General features: G+C 46.8%; 5 protein-coding genes across 5 annotated transcripts; 2 read left to right on the top strand and 3 right to left on the bottom strand.

The window, feature by feature from the left end:
- Positions 1-1,966: 1,966 nt before the first annotated feature.
- On the bottom strand, positions 1,967-2,436 carry GGS22DRAFT_50726 (uncharacterized protein). The gene has a single exon (XM_047967280.1). The coding sequence runs from the start codon at positions 2,386-2,388 to the stop codon at positions 2,125-2,127; it is 264 nt and encodes an 87-aa protein (XP_047816190.1). The 5' UTR covers positions 2,389-2,436; the 3' UTR covers positions 1,967-2,124.
- GGS22DRAFT_50714 (bicyclomycin resistance protein) lies at positions 2,090-4,695 on the top strand. Its single transcript, XM_047967279.1, has 4 exons — positions 2,090-2,361; positions 2,487-2,943; positions 3,035-3,702; positions 3,798-4,695. Exons 2-4 carry the CDS (start codon positions 2,496-2,498, stop codon positions 4,428-4,430), a joined length of 1,749 nt encoding a protein of 582 aa, XP_047816191.1. The 5' UTR covers positions 2,090-2,361; positions 2,487-2,495; the 3' UTR covers positions 4,431-4,695.
- Positions 4,696-5,161: 466 nt separating this feature from the next.
- On the bottom strand, positions 5,162-6,034 carry GGS22DRAFT_196047 (uncharacterized protein; the record flags this gene model as incomplete). Its single annotated transcript, XM_047965769.1, has 1 exon — positions 5,162-6,034. The coding sequence occupies one exon, from the start codon at positions 6,032-6,034 to the stop codon at positions 5,162-5,164; it is 873 nt and encodes a 290-aa protein (XP_047816192.1).
- Positions 6,035-8,660: 2,626 nt separating this feature from the next.
- Positions 8,661-9,536, top strand: GGS22DRAFT_50743 (DUF1748-domain-containing protein). The gene is made up of 4 exons (XM_047967282.1): positions 8,661-8,745; positions 8,959-9,034; positions 9,101-9,143; positions 9,285-9,536. The coding sequence occupies exons 1-4, from the start codon at positions 8,740-8,742 to the stop codon at positions 9,424-9,426; spliced, it is 267 nt and encodes an 88-aa protein (XP_047816193.1). The 5' UTR covers positions 8,661-8,739; the 3' UTR covers positions 9,427-9,536.
- A 530-nt stretch (positions 9,537-10,066) lies between these two features.
- Positions 10,067-12,730, bottom strand: GGS22DRAFT_50735 (uncharacterized protein). The gene has a single exon (XM_047967281.1). The coding sequence runs from the start codon at positions 12,413-12,415 to the stop codon at positions 10,322-10,324; it is 2,094 nt and encodes a 697-aa protein (XP_047816194.1). The 5' UTR covers positions 12,416-12,730; the 3' UTR covers positions 10,067-10,321.
- Positions 12,731-13,887: the final 1,157 nt, after the last annotated feature.

A 13,887-nucleotide genomic window follows, 5' to 3' on the forward strand; every position in this document is an offset into this window, starting at 1 on the left:
ATTCGGCCTTATAGTCCACTCTAAGAACCATAACAAGGCGTTCTACGGGTACCACAAAGAAAAGTCTACACTATAAGTAGGTACCTAGCTAGGTAATGCATACGAAATGCGCATATTACTAGACGACCTAACTAAGCTTTTTAGCCTAATATCTACTATGTACGGTGTTCGGTGTTCGGGTGCTACGCATGTCGTGTATACAGGCATCAATTGATATGAGATACTAAAGACGCCTGGGCATCAAGATTGCCCGCAAATAGGCGTCAAATTATTATGTTAGAAGGAAATTCTTAGCGACAGTTCGGCTGGTCGGAGGATGGAGGACCGGGGTGCCGGGGACTGGGGCGGCGATGTCTCACCGTTCAATCCGCTATGACTGATTCTCCAACGTCTAATTACGAGACATTCTGACAGTTTCACTTCAAGCTAAAGATGGCAAGACGATATGACATAAATGGTCGCACCATAGTAATTTTTTTAACATAATGTATTCGTCTGGGTACCTGACTGCCTGAGTATGAAATTGAGTATACCGGAATATATTTCCGACATCGCGTTAGACTTTCGCAGCTGAAAGCCGGATGTTTGGGGTCGCGTCACGCTCCCGCTCCCGTGATCGTGCGATGAGTGAAAAGTTGGAAAGAGCTAAGGGTGGCGACTAGGCTATTAGCAGGTTAGCGGTTGATGCATAACTTTAGTTATGCATGTCTCGGTTTACATAATTCGTTCCGTTCTTTAGATCGGATTTATGAATTGTAAAATAAGGAATAGCAGGACTCTCATTCGCGATCCCAGATAAAAAGCTAAGACGGATTTGAACCTTGTACCCTGGCCATACTTCATGATCGAAGACATTAATGCCACCTCGGCAACTTAATTGCCTTTATTGCTTTAGCCTGGTCGCACGTTGTATACAATACGTACATGGCCTTGCATGGGCTACATGCTTGCAGCCTGGGCATCGGGAGTTTATGTGGAACCGTGATCAGATCCAATAGAACTGTTCCACTGAGGTAGGGAAGCTTTCGACATCTTCAATGGCAGAATGGAACAATGGAACAATGGCAAGTTCGGCAACGAGGTCAAAATCAAACTGACCTAGGTACACTTAGAGTTGCGGAGAACATCATGATTAATAAGTATATACCTACCTACCTAGATAAGTACCTAAGCAACAGGCAAGATCCTCAGGGGAGAAAAAAAACTAAAAACTATGGCATATGTAGGTACAATAACGCCGCATTCAATATTATGTAGGTATCTACCTAGGTATGTACGGCTACAAAAGACTCCGTGATACAAAATATGCATACACCTGGGTACATACTACTAGGTAGGTAGTACCTAGTACTATGTACAGATATCAGGTATTGGCTTGCCGGAAGGAACAAGGGTTATTAGCGTACCTATCCGCCTATGCGCCATTCGCTCATTGCACATCTTCCCCGGAACCAGAATTGGCCGCGACCTATATTTGAATCCCCTATACGCGGCGCTGATACACGGCGCATGTCAGATGTTTAACACCTATCTACCTTGTATGCCCAGGTGGTTATACCAACATTGAACTAATACCACCCTATAAAAGCTATCGCCGTCTACGTAAGTGGTTACCGACGAGAAATTGATATGCAGTGAGACATAACTTTAGCAGCCGTTGAATTCTAAGTGCTTACACTTACATAGGACATTTTTATATAAATCATGAGAGAAGCGATAATACGCTGTACACACCTAATTACCTTGTACATATTATGGTAGACGGCGACGTTTGCTACCTTGCCATAGTAATACGACTATGCCTGTAATTGACCCTTTTAAGGATTAGCGCCCGAACCAACCCTGAGATCTATTCCCTCTTTCTACAGTGTACGGTGACCAAAGAACGGCTAGGACTATGGGGCACGCCCAAATTCGGCTTCGCGCGGCCGGGGGGTCATCGGGGGGTCGACTCCATACTCTTAGTCCTTTTCTTACCACGAGCCAATCGAATGTTAAGTTGCACCGCGTTGATGGGAAGCGAGCATGGGCTAGATCTATGTAATTTTTTTTATCATGACCGTTTCTCTCCCTCTATTTATCTTCCGTGGTTCTTCATCCCATCGGTGAGATGAACCTTAGATCCTACGATAGATACAAATGCTCATTCCCCGACGCAATATGGTGGTAATATGTTTGGTCATACACATCCGGGAAGGTTTCTAGATTTTTGAGAAAAGGGGAAAAAATAAAGAAAGAAAGAAACGCCTCAACCAACAACATCGGACGCATAACAAAACGCGGGCCGTCCCAGCGCAAACCCGCTTTGCTAGGGCTCGCGATCTTCTTCCCCAGGACCCCCAGGAGAGGAGCTAGGCATATGTAAGCAAACAATATCCCCAACTTCATGGTTTATACCATATCGTTAATTTCTAATCTTCCTACTTCCATTTTCGTATAATTAATAATGAACCTCTATAATATTAAGTCGTTAACCTTATAACCAGCAAGGGAAAATGGCATCCAGTCCATCATTAACTCCTGCTGCGACGCATACAGACGGCGAGCGCGATAATGATTCCGGCAGTGACGCGCAGTTGCAGCTTCGGCGCAAGATCAGCCAAGCTGTGGATGAGGGACACGACGCGGATATCCCGTCGAGTCAGGGCTTTGTGCTAAGCGAGGAGGAAGAGCTCAGACGGCAGCGATCGATAGCCGACCGAAGAAGAAATTCGATTGCTAGCGGAGGGAGTAGGGCGAATCGCGATGTTGAGAAGGCACAGGCGCCGGGCGAGGCCGCGCTCTCGAGTAGCAACGATGACGATGACAGCGATACGAGTCCGAACGTCGTTTGGTGGTCTGGCCCCAACGACCCGGAAAACCCATACAACTGGCCAACATGGCGTAAGGTCCTTAACTGTGGCCTAATCAGTGCGATGACCTTCATCTCTCCCCTAGCATCGTGTAAGTCTCTCATCGCATAAATCTCATGTCTTAATTATATCGCTTCATATGAACACTCATTGAATAAGTGCTAACGCCATATCACCTTCAGCCATCTTTGCTCCGGGTGTACCCCAGGTTATAGCTGAATTCCACTCCACCTCGCTAGAGATCGCAGCGTTTGTGGTCTCGGTCTACGTCTTGGGATTTGCCGCCGGACCTATGCTTTTCGCCCCCTTATCCGAAATTTACGGCCGAGTCATCCTGTATCACATCGCCAATGTGGGATTTGTCGCATTCCAAATCGGATGCGCTCTCGCCCCAACGTTGAATGCTCTAATCGTCTTCCGATTTTTCGCCGGCGTGTTCGGCTCCGTATCAATCACCAACGGTGGCGGGACTATTGCCGATATGATCGTTCAGGAGAAGCGGGGTGGTGCAATGGCTGTGTTCAGCATTGGCCCACTTCTTGGTCCCATCATTGGCCCTGTTGCTGGGGGTTTCCTATCCGATGCTGAGGGCTGGAGGTGGTCATTCTGGTTACTGACCATTGTTGGGGGGTTCCTAGGCATTCTCATGACTTTCTCCCTCAAGGAGAGTTATGCACCCGTCATCCTAGAAAGGAAGGCTGCCAAGTTGCGCAAGGACACTGGCAACGACCTCCTGCGGTCGAAGCTTGATGCTGGCCTATCGCCCAGGGACTACTTCAAGCGAGGCATTATTCGCCCCTTTAAGATGCTCTTTCTCTCGCCAATCGTTGCCATCACATCACTCTATATGGTATGTACAGAAATACGCAGTGTCGAAGTTCGAAGGCTTAACCTCTCAAACTATCTTCAACTTTCCTCGAAATTAAGCCGCTAACATTATAACAGGCGGTTACATATGGCTATTTGTATCTTATGTTTACTACCATGACTGAGGTATTCCAGGAGTATTATGGTTTCACGACGAGCACCGTTGGTCTGGCATTCCTTGGACTGGGTGTTGGAAGCATGATCGGCATTATTCTTTTCAGCGGGACCTCCGACAGATATATACAAAGGAAAGCAGCTCAGGCTGACGCGGAAGCCCAGGCGACGGGTGGAACCAAGGCTGGCATGAAGCCCGAGTACCGATTACCGTTACTTCCCTTAGGGGCCGTTTTCATCCCTGCCGGCTTATTCATATACGGATGGACTGCCGACTTCAGGACACACTGGATCGCGCCCATCATCGGGACAGCTATCGTCGGCATCGGAAATTTGATTGTTTTTATGTCGATCCAAATGTACTTGGTCGATACCTTCACCATCTATGCTGCTTCAGCCATAGCATGCAATACAGTCGTACGATCTTTGGCTGGTGCTGTGCTCCCGCTTGCCGGCTTGCCCATGTACAGCAAGCTGGGTATCGGTTGGGGTAACAGTCTGCTGGGTTTCATCGCCGTCGCGCTGTTTCCCGTATCAATATTTGTACTTAAGTACGGCGAAGCGCTCAGAAATAGATTTGTTATCAAGAATCTTTAGGGGGGGCGAATTTCGCGAGTTTGTCTCCAAAAACGAGCGGCAAAAGGGACGAGAAAAAGAGGGGAAACCAATAAAAATATCTTACATTAACAGGATCCCGACATTACATCCCCTAGCATCATGTATATAGAGGTTATTCACGAATATATAACCACCTGCTTTGAAAGCATATTACATAAGCGCTCCCTCGGAGCTACAGAGTAGGTAGAACCCTCAGTTACTTACCTACCTATGAACAATTCGTATGAAAACTCATAAACGAGCTAGGATTCTATTTTCTCTTCGGCACGCTGTCCTCACTCATTATGATTCAGTTTCTTAGAAGTTTACCAGGCCCGATAGAGGATAGAATAGGTAATCGTCATGCATGGATACTCCGAGGAATGACGAGAGTAAGCTAGACATGACGAGATTGAGCTGTAAATTGATTATCCAACGACACAAACGATACAATACAATATTTCGAGCAAGCATTGCAAACAAAAGATCGAGGAAAGGACACCAGCATCTGCGTCCTCTTATCGCTAAAATCGATCGTGTATTCGGGCTATGCTAAATACATTGTCTTCTAGGCTATGTTTTTCTCGGCCACGTAAAATATTTGCGACGCTATTGTGCCATTTCATTGGGCTAAGGTTCATCGAGGTTTCCGTGATGGTATCGCCCTACTGAACATAGCCACACTAGGTTAGAAAAGTAAGGGGTGATTTAGGGGTTAGATGCGAACCCCTTTACCAATCTTTATGCCGATTCTTTTGTTGACGCTGGTACATCCGTAGCGCCGTCATCGCTGCCATTATTGTCCATCTTTCCCCAAAGACGCCCGACGCCCCGGTTCCGAGACATCGGAACTTGAGAACCTTCGTCAAGCTCATCCTGGTATATGCCCATACCGCTACAATCTCTTGTCTAGGGCCCGGCTCCGGTCCCTCATAATCGCTACTCTCTTCTTCATCGGCTAGACGCACTAGTTTCCATCCAGATGTCGCACCCTCTAGGAAAACAGCGATGAATTCACCTTCGTCGTACCGCCACTCAAATGTCTCGCGCTTCCATTGGTCAGGTTGAATGCCGACTTCGATCGTGAACTGGAATCGCACGTGTGATTCTGGCTGGCCTTCCTCAGCCTGGTCCTGGGCCTCCACCCGCCGCAGTATCTCTTGCGAGGACTTTAGCCCGGATCCCGGCAATGGCGGGAGCACGATCGTAGAATGCCTCCCTACTCCAACTCCTCCCATACCAGCAGCCAAAGCCGGCAGTTCCCTACAGGGTCCACGATGTAGTACAAGTTCAGGAAGTTTGTGCCACCATCCCGGGTTCCTTGAAACCGCGAAGAGGGGCCCGCGTTCACGACAGACTACCATAAGCAGTCGGCTCATCGATAGCAAACGGTAGAGACCCCACGACGTCGGAAACGCACTTGTTGTGTGTATGGCCGGTTGTATGGGAGGATGGGGTTGATCTAGCCCTTTACTAGATTGAGAAGAGATCTCTTCTACATCCTCGGCTTCTCTCTCGACATCCTCTTCGTCTAAGTACTGGGTATAAGGAGGTGGAGGAGTTTCCTGTGTCAGGGTTGTCGCCGTGCTATTTTGGCGATCCATTAAGCATATCACGACCCTGAGAGGTCTCGATGGACTTGGTGGCTTCGTTCGAGTTAATTGTAATTTGATTAAGTGGTAACCAGTCACTTCTATCGTTGAAAAGTATATTCCACATAGAGTTAGGTAAAACTGTAGCACATCGCAGGGTAAGATACCGACAGTCCTGTTCTGGATGAAGATAGGAGGTTAATATAGAACTGAAGAATACTCGAACGACGCGTATGCAGATTTCACATCTAAATCGAAGTACGTACGACTTCCAAGGTTCGCAATAAAAAAACTTTCCATTAACCCCTATTAAGTTTGGTTCTGCGTCGGACCCTCCAGCAATACCTTAACTTTCGGTAGAGGTGAGTGAGTCTTGGCCGAACGTTGATCAATGTAGTGCAGGAGCATTCCTAAATGAAACGACTCACCCAGCAGCGACTTACATAGGTACTTACGTAGATAGGTACATACTAGTTCCATAATTCAAGCGAGGCCGACCAAAATGCAAATCTAGAAATGGAAGCGAGCACTCGGTTACAACTCAATACGACGGCAGTTGAGATCCAAGAATCAACTCGATAGGCATTCCTTGCCAATAATCGCTACCTGTCGAGGGGCGGGGCATCACGGAAACAACGGTTCTCTATTAAAATAAACTAATTTATATTGCTTTTAATGCGGTAAGTTCGAACTTGAACTAAGAGCTGTGCATTGAGCATTACTTGGTACCTACCTGCCTAGTATGTATTCATCTATTGCAGTTTTTCGAAGCTGAATGCCCGCGTGTTACGGTACTAGGTACTAGGTAGGTATATGGGTACACAGCCGTCTCATAAATCCATGATCCCCTCTAAGCTCCCATGCTTGACTCTAGCTTTGAATAACAATCGATTTTACGCCAAGTACACGGCTAGAACTACAACACTTTTACAGCAACTCAAATACAGGGCCAATAGACCCTAATATTAACTATCAGAAAACTTTTAGGATAGCTTAGAAACGGGAAAAGGAAACGAGAGAAAGATTGAGACCAAGAAGAAAAAGGGGGTTCGCACCAATCAACAATGAACGAACAGCAAATACTCATATTTTATGATAGGTATTTATATATACCTATGGTGGATAAGTAGATACCTACCTAGGTAGGTACCTATGAATGCATCTAGATCCGAGTGTAAGTTAGCTTTTCCATCAACACATACCTATATGTACCTGGTAGTACCCACCGAGTACCTACCTACCATATCTTTTACAGTTTTGCCCACTCTACCTACATACCTACCTCGTAGCCAATTTCCCTTTTTGGAAACACATTAACTCCTATTGGCTGTGATGTTACCAATATACTAACCTTAATTTTCCTTTTATTATCTACAACTACGAGCTACGAAAGGCTACTTTATTAAATACTCTTCAAGTGCAATGTTTTCGTTGTAATGTTTCTTGCGTAGTACATTCTACTACTAATGCTTTGCCTCGATCAAACTCCATAATATCGTGTGTAGTTGAAGAGACCGCTTCAAGAGCATACCCGAGTACCTTATCATGATGAAACGATCAAATCCTATATGTCGATAATATTAAATGAAGATATCGGTCTGGAGGAATGCTTGCCAACGACCTCATGAAACCCTCCATTCAATATAAGAGACAACGAACGATCGTCTTCAGGAACATGGGTGAAAATGGCAAGCAAGGAGCAGAACTGACTGGATTGCGTTTTCGACCTTTATGGCACGTACTATGTCATCAGTTATCGAACGCTCCTCAAATTGATGAAAGACGTCATTAGCGCGTGAGAACGTGAGAAAAAAGCCACCCTGGAACAAGCTAACCAAGAACGAATCTAGAGTTGAGTATTATTCTTGGGTCACTAAAGGTGAAGACTTGGTGGAGCCTAGGTGAAGGACCCGGCGAGGGTGGTTCTGGGGGAGGTGAGGTGCACGAAATACTACTCGCGAACCAAGATTGACGTCGGATATTACCTAGGCTTAGGAGATTTCATTACATACAAAGTACCTAGGTCTCTAGGTAGTTAAGAAAATCATCTCTCCGAGTCAAAATATCCCTTACAAAGGCTCTGCCTACTATCATAGGAGATGAATTCCTCCGACGTTCGGATAATTATGAGGGTGATGGACAACCTTAGGCACGAATCCGCAAACCATCTACGAAACGTACCGATTGACCATAGACTATGCCTGCAAGGTCGTGGGTGTAAGTAAGTAACTATCATATCCTAAGGAATTTGAGATATTATGGATATTATTAGGTCTCTCGAGTCGAATGTGTTATGTAATTTGTGGCTTAGGACTTGGAAGTGCCACAATGGGTACATTGTACGCTAGATTTATCCGGTTGATTAGATAAATCCGACCGTAGAATGGTGGGGTATTTCCTAATGTAGGTGCTGGTACCACTGGCCCACCGCCACGCCGTCTACTAGCAAGGTTCATATGTTGCGGAAGACGGATAGAGGCGTTGTGCTCCTTCCACCTTCCCTTTAGCGAACTACAGACCAGACAGTACCTACCTACCTACTACTTACCAACCTCATGACAAAGACCTCGTGATCTTCCCTCCTTCTTCCCCCAAACAACAATAAATACATACGTAGTACTACATCTCCCAATTTGCGAATCTATTCGATCCATATCACACACACGCCGCGAATTACGATTATTAGCCAACTACTAACTTCTCTCTCTCTCGTAAATATGGTGGTATGTTCTTGCGCGCATAATCCCCTTCCGCTCCCGCTCCCGCTTCCGCTTCCCCAACTTCACCTCCCCTTTCTACTGGAGTATCTGTCGCGAGATTGCTAGATCGCCCTCCAGAGCAAGCAAAGTCTTTCTTCAAGCAGACTCTTCCTATATCCACCCCCCTTCTCCTTAAGACGACGCTGAACTCTGATCGGTGTACCTTCTCTTAAATAGTTCCTTAACTTGCTGACATTTGGCCTATGGGGAAAGCTCGGACGACTCACTCACTACGCCGTAGATGCGGTTCTCAGTATGCGATTCCTCTGAACATTTGAACGGACCTGTACATCCGTAGCGACTAACAAATTGTCCTCAGTCTCGACCATCCTCGCCGGCATGAGGCGGTCAACCGGTCTGACGTGAGTACCTGCCTCCATCTTGCTTCTTTGCATAGCCTAGTCAGGGATATGATTGCGGTGGGACCGTACCAGACAGAAAAAGAGGTTGGGAGACGGCGTGTTAGGTCAAAGCGAGAGGCTGACGTGAATTCGATCCCCTAGTTTCAACACTGAGCGCGTATCCGTCGGCGGAGACAAAGAAGCAAACAAGTGGATAGACAAGTACCTCGGAGTCGGCGAGTGGGTGATGGATCAATCCGTCGCGATAGCTGGATCAAGCGGTTGGTTCCACCGGACTCGATAAATTGTCGCGACAGGTTTCGGACAGGCAAGATAGCTGGGGATATATGTATGGCACACGATAGCGGGAGATCGATCCTCAACAAGTCGCTCCATCATGACTGTCATCGTCATCACCGCCTAGATCTATGGATACTATCACAAGCGAACTAGGCCCATACGCTATTCCGCATTTAACCTAGCACCACTATATCCCCATACTACTCCTATAACCACCTGCAGCATGTCACACCGGGAGGACACGCTGTTAGAAATGCAGGTGAAGGAGTCGGCTGGTTGCCTGCCTCTTCATATCATCCACATTGGATTGGACTTTTTTCTCTCCCCGTCACGAACAGGCGTTGCTATTGGGTCATATATCCATTTGATGAATTTCTTACTACGATAGACGAAGGAACGAAAACCACCCCTTTCACTTTATTGCTTGTATGTAGGCTACTGCCGCGTTGCATGAGAAGAGAGGAGCCGTTCCTATTATAAGAAAACTTGCCTGTTTTACTCATCGTGATTTGTTATTGGGGTGATCGCTATTTTGCTTTATTATTCCATCAGGCGATTATTTTTTTTCGTCGCGTAGTCTTAAAGGATACAAAATATTCATATCAAAATCATGGATTGTTCATAAAGCTAATGGCTATTCCTCATAACGCCTTACGCAAGAGGGCGGTTGTGGCAAAACTCTATAATAACCTTAGCGGCCCTCAACCCCATTGCATCTTGCCATGACCCATCGTGGAATCCGCTCCCGTATACCAAGCCCTTATACATGCGGACGAAACTTCCACCTAACCCTCATCTAATTCATATATTTCGCTATAGCCCGAAGACCAAACTCGCTTTAAACGCCGATTGGGATATCCACGTGCTACCTACATGCGTTTAAGAAGCTGCCTGATGACCTAATCGACAGTATCATCGTCGTCCCTCCGAGTCTCGGCTAGTAAGTCTGGTGGGACCGCGTTATCTGTCTCGCTACTCTCCCTTCTCAGGTGATTATCCCGTCGCGGAGGGCTATGCATGGACAGGAATTCGTCCGGAATGTCGTTGTGGCTCTCATCTTCGCTCTCGTTGTGACGTATCTCGCTGAAGAGACCAGGTGGCACCTCGTTGTCACTTTCTTCGGAGCGCAGCGCGCCGCCTCGAAGGTCTACGGGCGGGCTACCGCGGGTCTGCTGCTCGTCGACGCCATCCCAGCGCCGGACTACGCTACGACTCAGTTCCTCGTCTTCCGGTGATTGTGTGTGCGCGTCCGTGACCAATTGGTCGTTCTCATGGACGTCGACTAGATCAGTGCCATCGGGTGTGCTTGGTGTGAGTGTTCCGTCGTCATATCCGGAGCTACGGATGACATCTGCTAGAAAGTCCTTCAGCCCGATAAAATGCGCAAGCTCTGCACCGATAGCGGCGATTAGGAGATTCCACCCCCGAGTCTCAACATAGTCTTGAAGTTTCTGTAATTCGCGTAGTGTCTTCTGAAGTTCCTTATATTGGTTGCGTAGGATAGAGCCTGGGTTAGTTGATTCGAAGTCGTGTTGTTTTGTAGCAACTTGAAGCGACTCATTTAATCGAGTCTCGAAATCGACTAAGAGGACCAATACTTGCTGCCATATCTCATTACCTTCTTCCAAGGCGGTTCGCTCCTTGTCAACAGCGGCCTTACGCAGTTCCAGGATGGACACTTCGCCTTCCCACCAATCCTTGGCCATCTCAGCTGTCCTCCTTTCTGGCCGTAGCGAAAGGAACTCAACACCAGACATGTGTTTCGACGTGAGCGCGATCAAGTCCCCACCCCCTTGCTCCTTCAGGTCCTCAACTTCCAGTACTTGTATGCCTGGATATTTCATAAGGCTAACAATTCCTTGGTCACACTGCTTTAGGGCGCCCCTGTATCCACTGAGGCTAGAGTCTCGAGTGCTCCTTGCCTCTTCGAGCCTACGTTCCAGGTCGATCTTGGCTCTTTTCAAGGCTCGGAGCTTTTCTTCTAATTTTTCGATGTTAGCAGAAACAGTGCGATGCTTGTCCTCCATTGCCAGTATTTCGGTTCTAATCGGTAGATCGTCATCTTCCTCCAGGGCCTTCATCTCTGCTGTAATAGACTTATGCTGAGATGACAAGTTACGCAATTTAGACAGGGCAGTCTTTCGACTAGCTAACGCGGCGGCGATGTATGCGTCCTCCTCGTTTTTCAGGTCGGCCAGCATTGTGACAGAGCGTGCTATACCGTTACGAGCCTGCCGTTTAGACATCGGTTTTCTTTTAGGCTGACGAACAGGCACGACGGAACCCCCAGCTAAGCTTGGCTGTGCAGTTGACGTTGACGAGACTGGAGATAGCTCTCGCTTACTGCTGCTCTCAGACGAGGCCTCCCTCAGATCCCCTCCTCCAAGATCCCGTTCCAATGCAGCGCCTTGGGCATCTAGCAACTTCTGAAGCTCCTTGTGTATCTGACGTTCTCGCCTTTGCATAAATTTAAATGTATTGTCGACTTCGGAACAAATTATACGGTCTGACGATCGATCGGTTCGGCTAGATCGGCCCAAAAAGATACTCTCGACCAAAGATGTTGGAGTGCCGGTAGTAGCATGGCCACTGTCGCGCTGTTCGGTGTGAATCTTTGGCCGCCAAATACCAGGCGGCACTTTAAGGTCTTTCTGGTTTCCACCTGTCGCAAAAGTATAGTCATCACCAGATTTGGGGGTTCTAGAATTCGAATATACCGGTCGATCTTGGTAGGCAAAGGCAATAGCTTTGCCTTTGCCCTTGGAGCGCGCAGAGATCCGATCGTTATTTCGGTAATCGGCACCGGAACTATCAGGAGTCAGATCGCGAGAGAATCCTGGCGAGAGGAGCGCATCGTCGGCCCTAGGAGAGAGTTCGGCCAGGTCATGTTCTTCCGACGGACGCGATGGTGGAGACGTATGCAGAGGTAGCAAGGTAGACATACCGCCTTCGCCAAGTCGTAGTTTCGATAACACAGAAGTTCCAAAGCTCATATTATCGACTCTGTATAAATGTGTAGATGTATAGATTTATAGATGTGTAGATGTACATATATACTATTATAGCATGAGTATCGGGATAGCCGTGTGTTTGGGTATCTAGAGTTCGAGTGTCTTCCTCCGTTGCATATTAGTACTACATAAGTAGGTAGGTAAGGAACGATAAGAATGAACTACTAGGTACCTAGTAGGTAGGTAGTCGTAGTTGAAGCTCGGAGCTTTGGATTATCAATAGTAACTATGAACTTTCAGATCTAGAAGGCGCCAAAAGGGAAACACAAAGTCTGGAAGTCAGCCTGTGAGTGTAAATACATATGTAGGTAGTGTTAACTACATATAAGACAGCGAGAGACTGTACTGGGCAGCTGGTCAAAATAATATCGATAAGAGCAGTCAGTTATCGATAGGTACCTAGTACTTACTTAGGTAGGTCATGGGGACTTGGCAGGTGCGGTAGACAAGAGACATGCATTTTGAAATAAATCTGATTGGTCCGTTACGTCCAAGCCAAACTCAATTTCTTCCAAACCACCTGGCAATTACGCACCAGATACAGAGCACTGTACACTGTATTTCTCAACTATGAACTTGGAAGTTCCAAGTCTAAATATTTCATAATCGATTTGACGCGATCGCGATGGTTTACTTAATCGTGCATGAATGTTAGAATGGTTAGAATGGTTAGAACTTTAGAATTTTTAGAGTTTCTTTCCTAGCGGAAGATATATTAAGTGACGTCTAGGATGTAACGGGGAGTTGCCCGTTGTTACCTTGACGGAAGATCCTCCGCATCATTTTATCCCCCTTGTCTCTCTTGTCTCCCCTTGTCCTTCTAATCCCCATCATTCCCTTCCTGTCATGCACTACTTGCCATCTGAAACGACTTGTTCTAGATATCTACCGAGTTAGGAATCCAAGCAAGCTGTCCAAAGATGACGATCTTCATACCTTCAAGCGAATAATCCTCCACGATTTTACGCATAATTCCCCTATTGTAGGGATACTTGCCGCAAACGTAACGTCGCCCCCCGGGCTGGCTTGGCTAGGCTGGGCTGGCTACGGGTAGGTACCTACCTACTATGAAAGAAGGGCAACAAGACAATTAGGTCTGTCAGGTGTACGGAGTAAAGTATCTACTAATTATCAGATACCAACATTTAGGAATGAAAACACCTAGTAAGATCTCATCAATTGTTACTAGGTAGTGTTGATCTCGACATGGGGGGGACCTAGAACCCGGTCCTCTAATAATATTCAATATAGCAATTGAAGGCCAAATTGGGTAGGAACCCTATTCAGCCCATTAACACTCTACCACCTTACCACCTTATATCTTAATGGGATATCACCTTAGCACCATAACACTTTTAAGAATGCTTTATTACACCTGTCACCTACGCACCACATCACTGCCAGCATCTGATCTAAGCGTTGCGGGGACATTTCTTAGGTGCCCGGAAGCATGT

This window comes from Annulohypoxylon maeteangense (assembly GCF_022496945.1).
Source record: "Annulohypoxylon maeteangense strain CBS 123835 unplaced genomic scaffold GGS22scaffold_16, whole genome shotgun sequence".
Classification (NCBI taxonomy): domain Eukaryota; kingdom Fungi; phylum Ascomycota; class Sordariomycetes; order Xylariales; family Hypoxylaceae; genus Annulohypoxylon; species Annulohypoxylon maeteangense.

Coding starts and splice junctions, on each gene's coding strand:
- GGS22DRAFT_50735 (XM_047967281.1), bottom strand. CDS start 12,415: ATGAGCTTTGGAACTTCTGTGTTATCGAAACTACGACTTGGCGAAGGC.
- GGS22DRAFT_50714 (XM_047967279.1), top strand. CDS start 2,496: ATGGCATCCAGTCCATCATTAACTCCTGCTGCGACGCATACAGACGGC. Junction 2,944..3,034: donor CATCTCTCCCCTAGCATCGT/GTAAGTCTCTCA, acceptor TATCACCTTCAG/CCATCTTTGCTCCGGGTGTA. Junction 3,703..3,797: donor CCATCACATCACTCTATATG/GTATGTACAGAA, acceptor ACATTATAACAG/GCGGTTACATATGGCTATTT.
- GGS22DRAFT_50726 (XM_047967280.1), bottom strand. CDS start 2,388: ATGAAGTTGGGGATATTGTTTGCTTACATATGCCTAGCTCCTCTCCTG.
- GGS22DRAFT_50743 (XM_047967282.1), top strand. Junction 9,035..9,100: donor CGCCGTAGATGCGGTTCTCA/GTATGCGATTCC, acceptor AATTGTCCTCAG/TCTCGACCATCCTCGCCGGC. Junction 9,144..9,284: donor AGGCGGTCAACCGGTCTGAC/GTGAGTACCTGC, acceptor TCGATCCCCTAG/TTTCAACACTGAGCGCGTAT.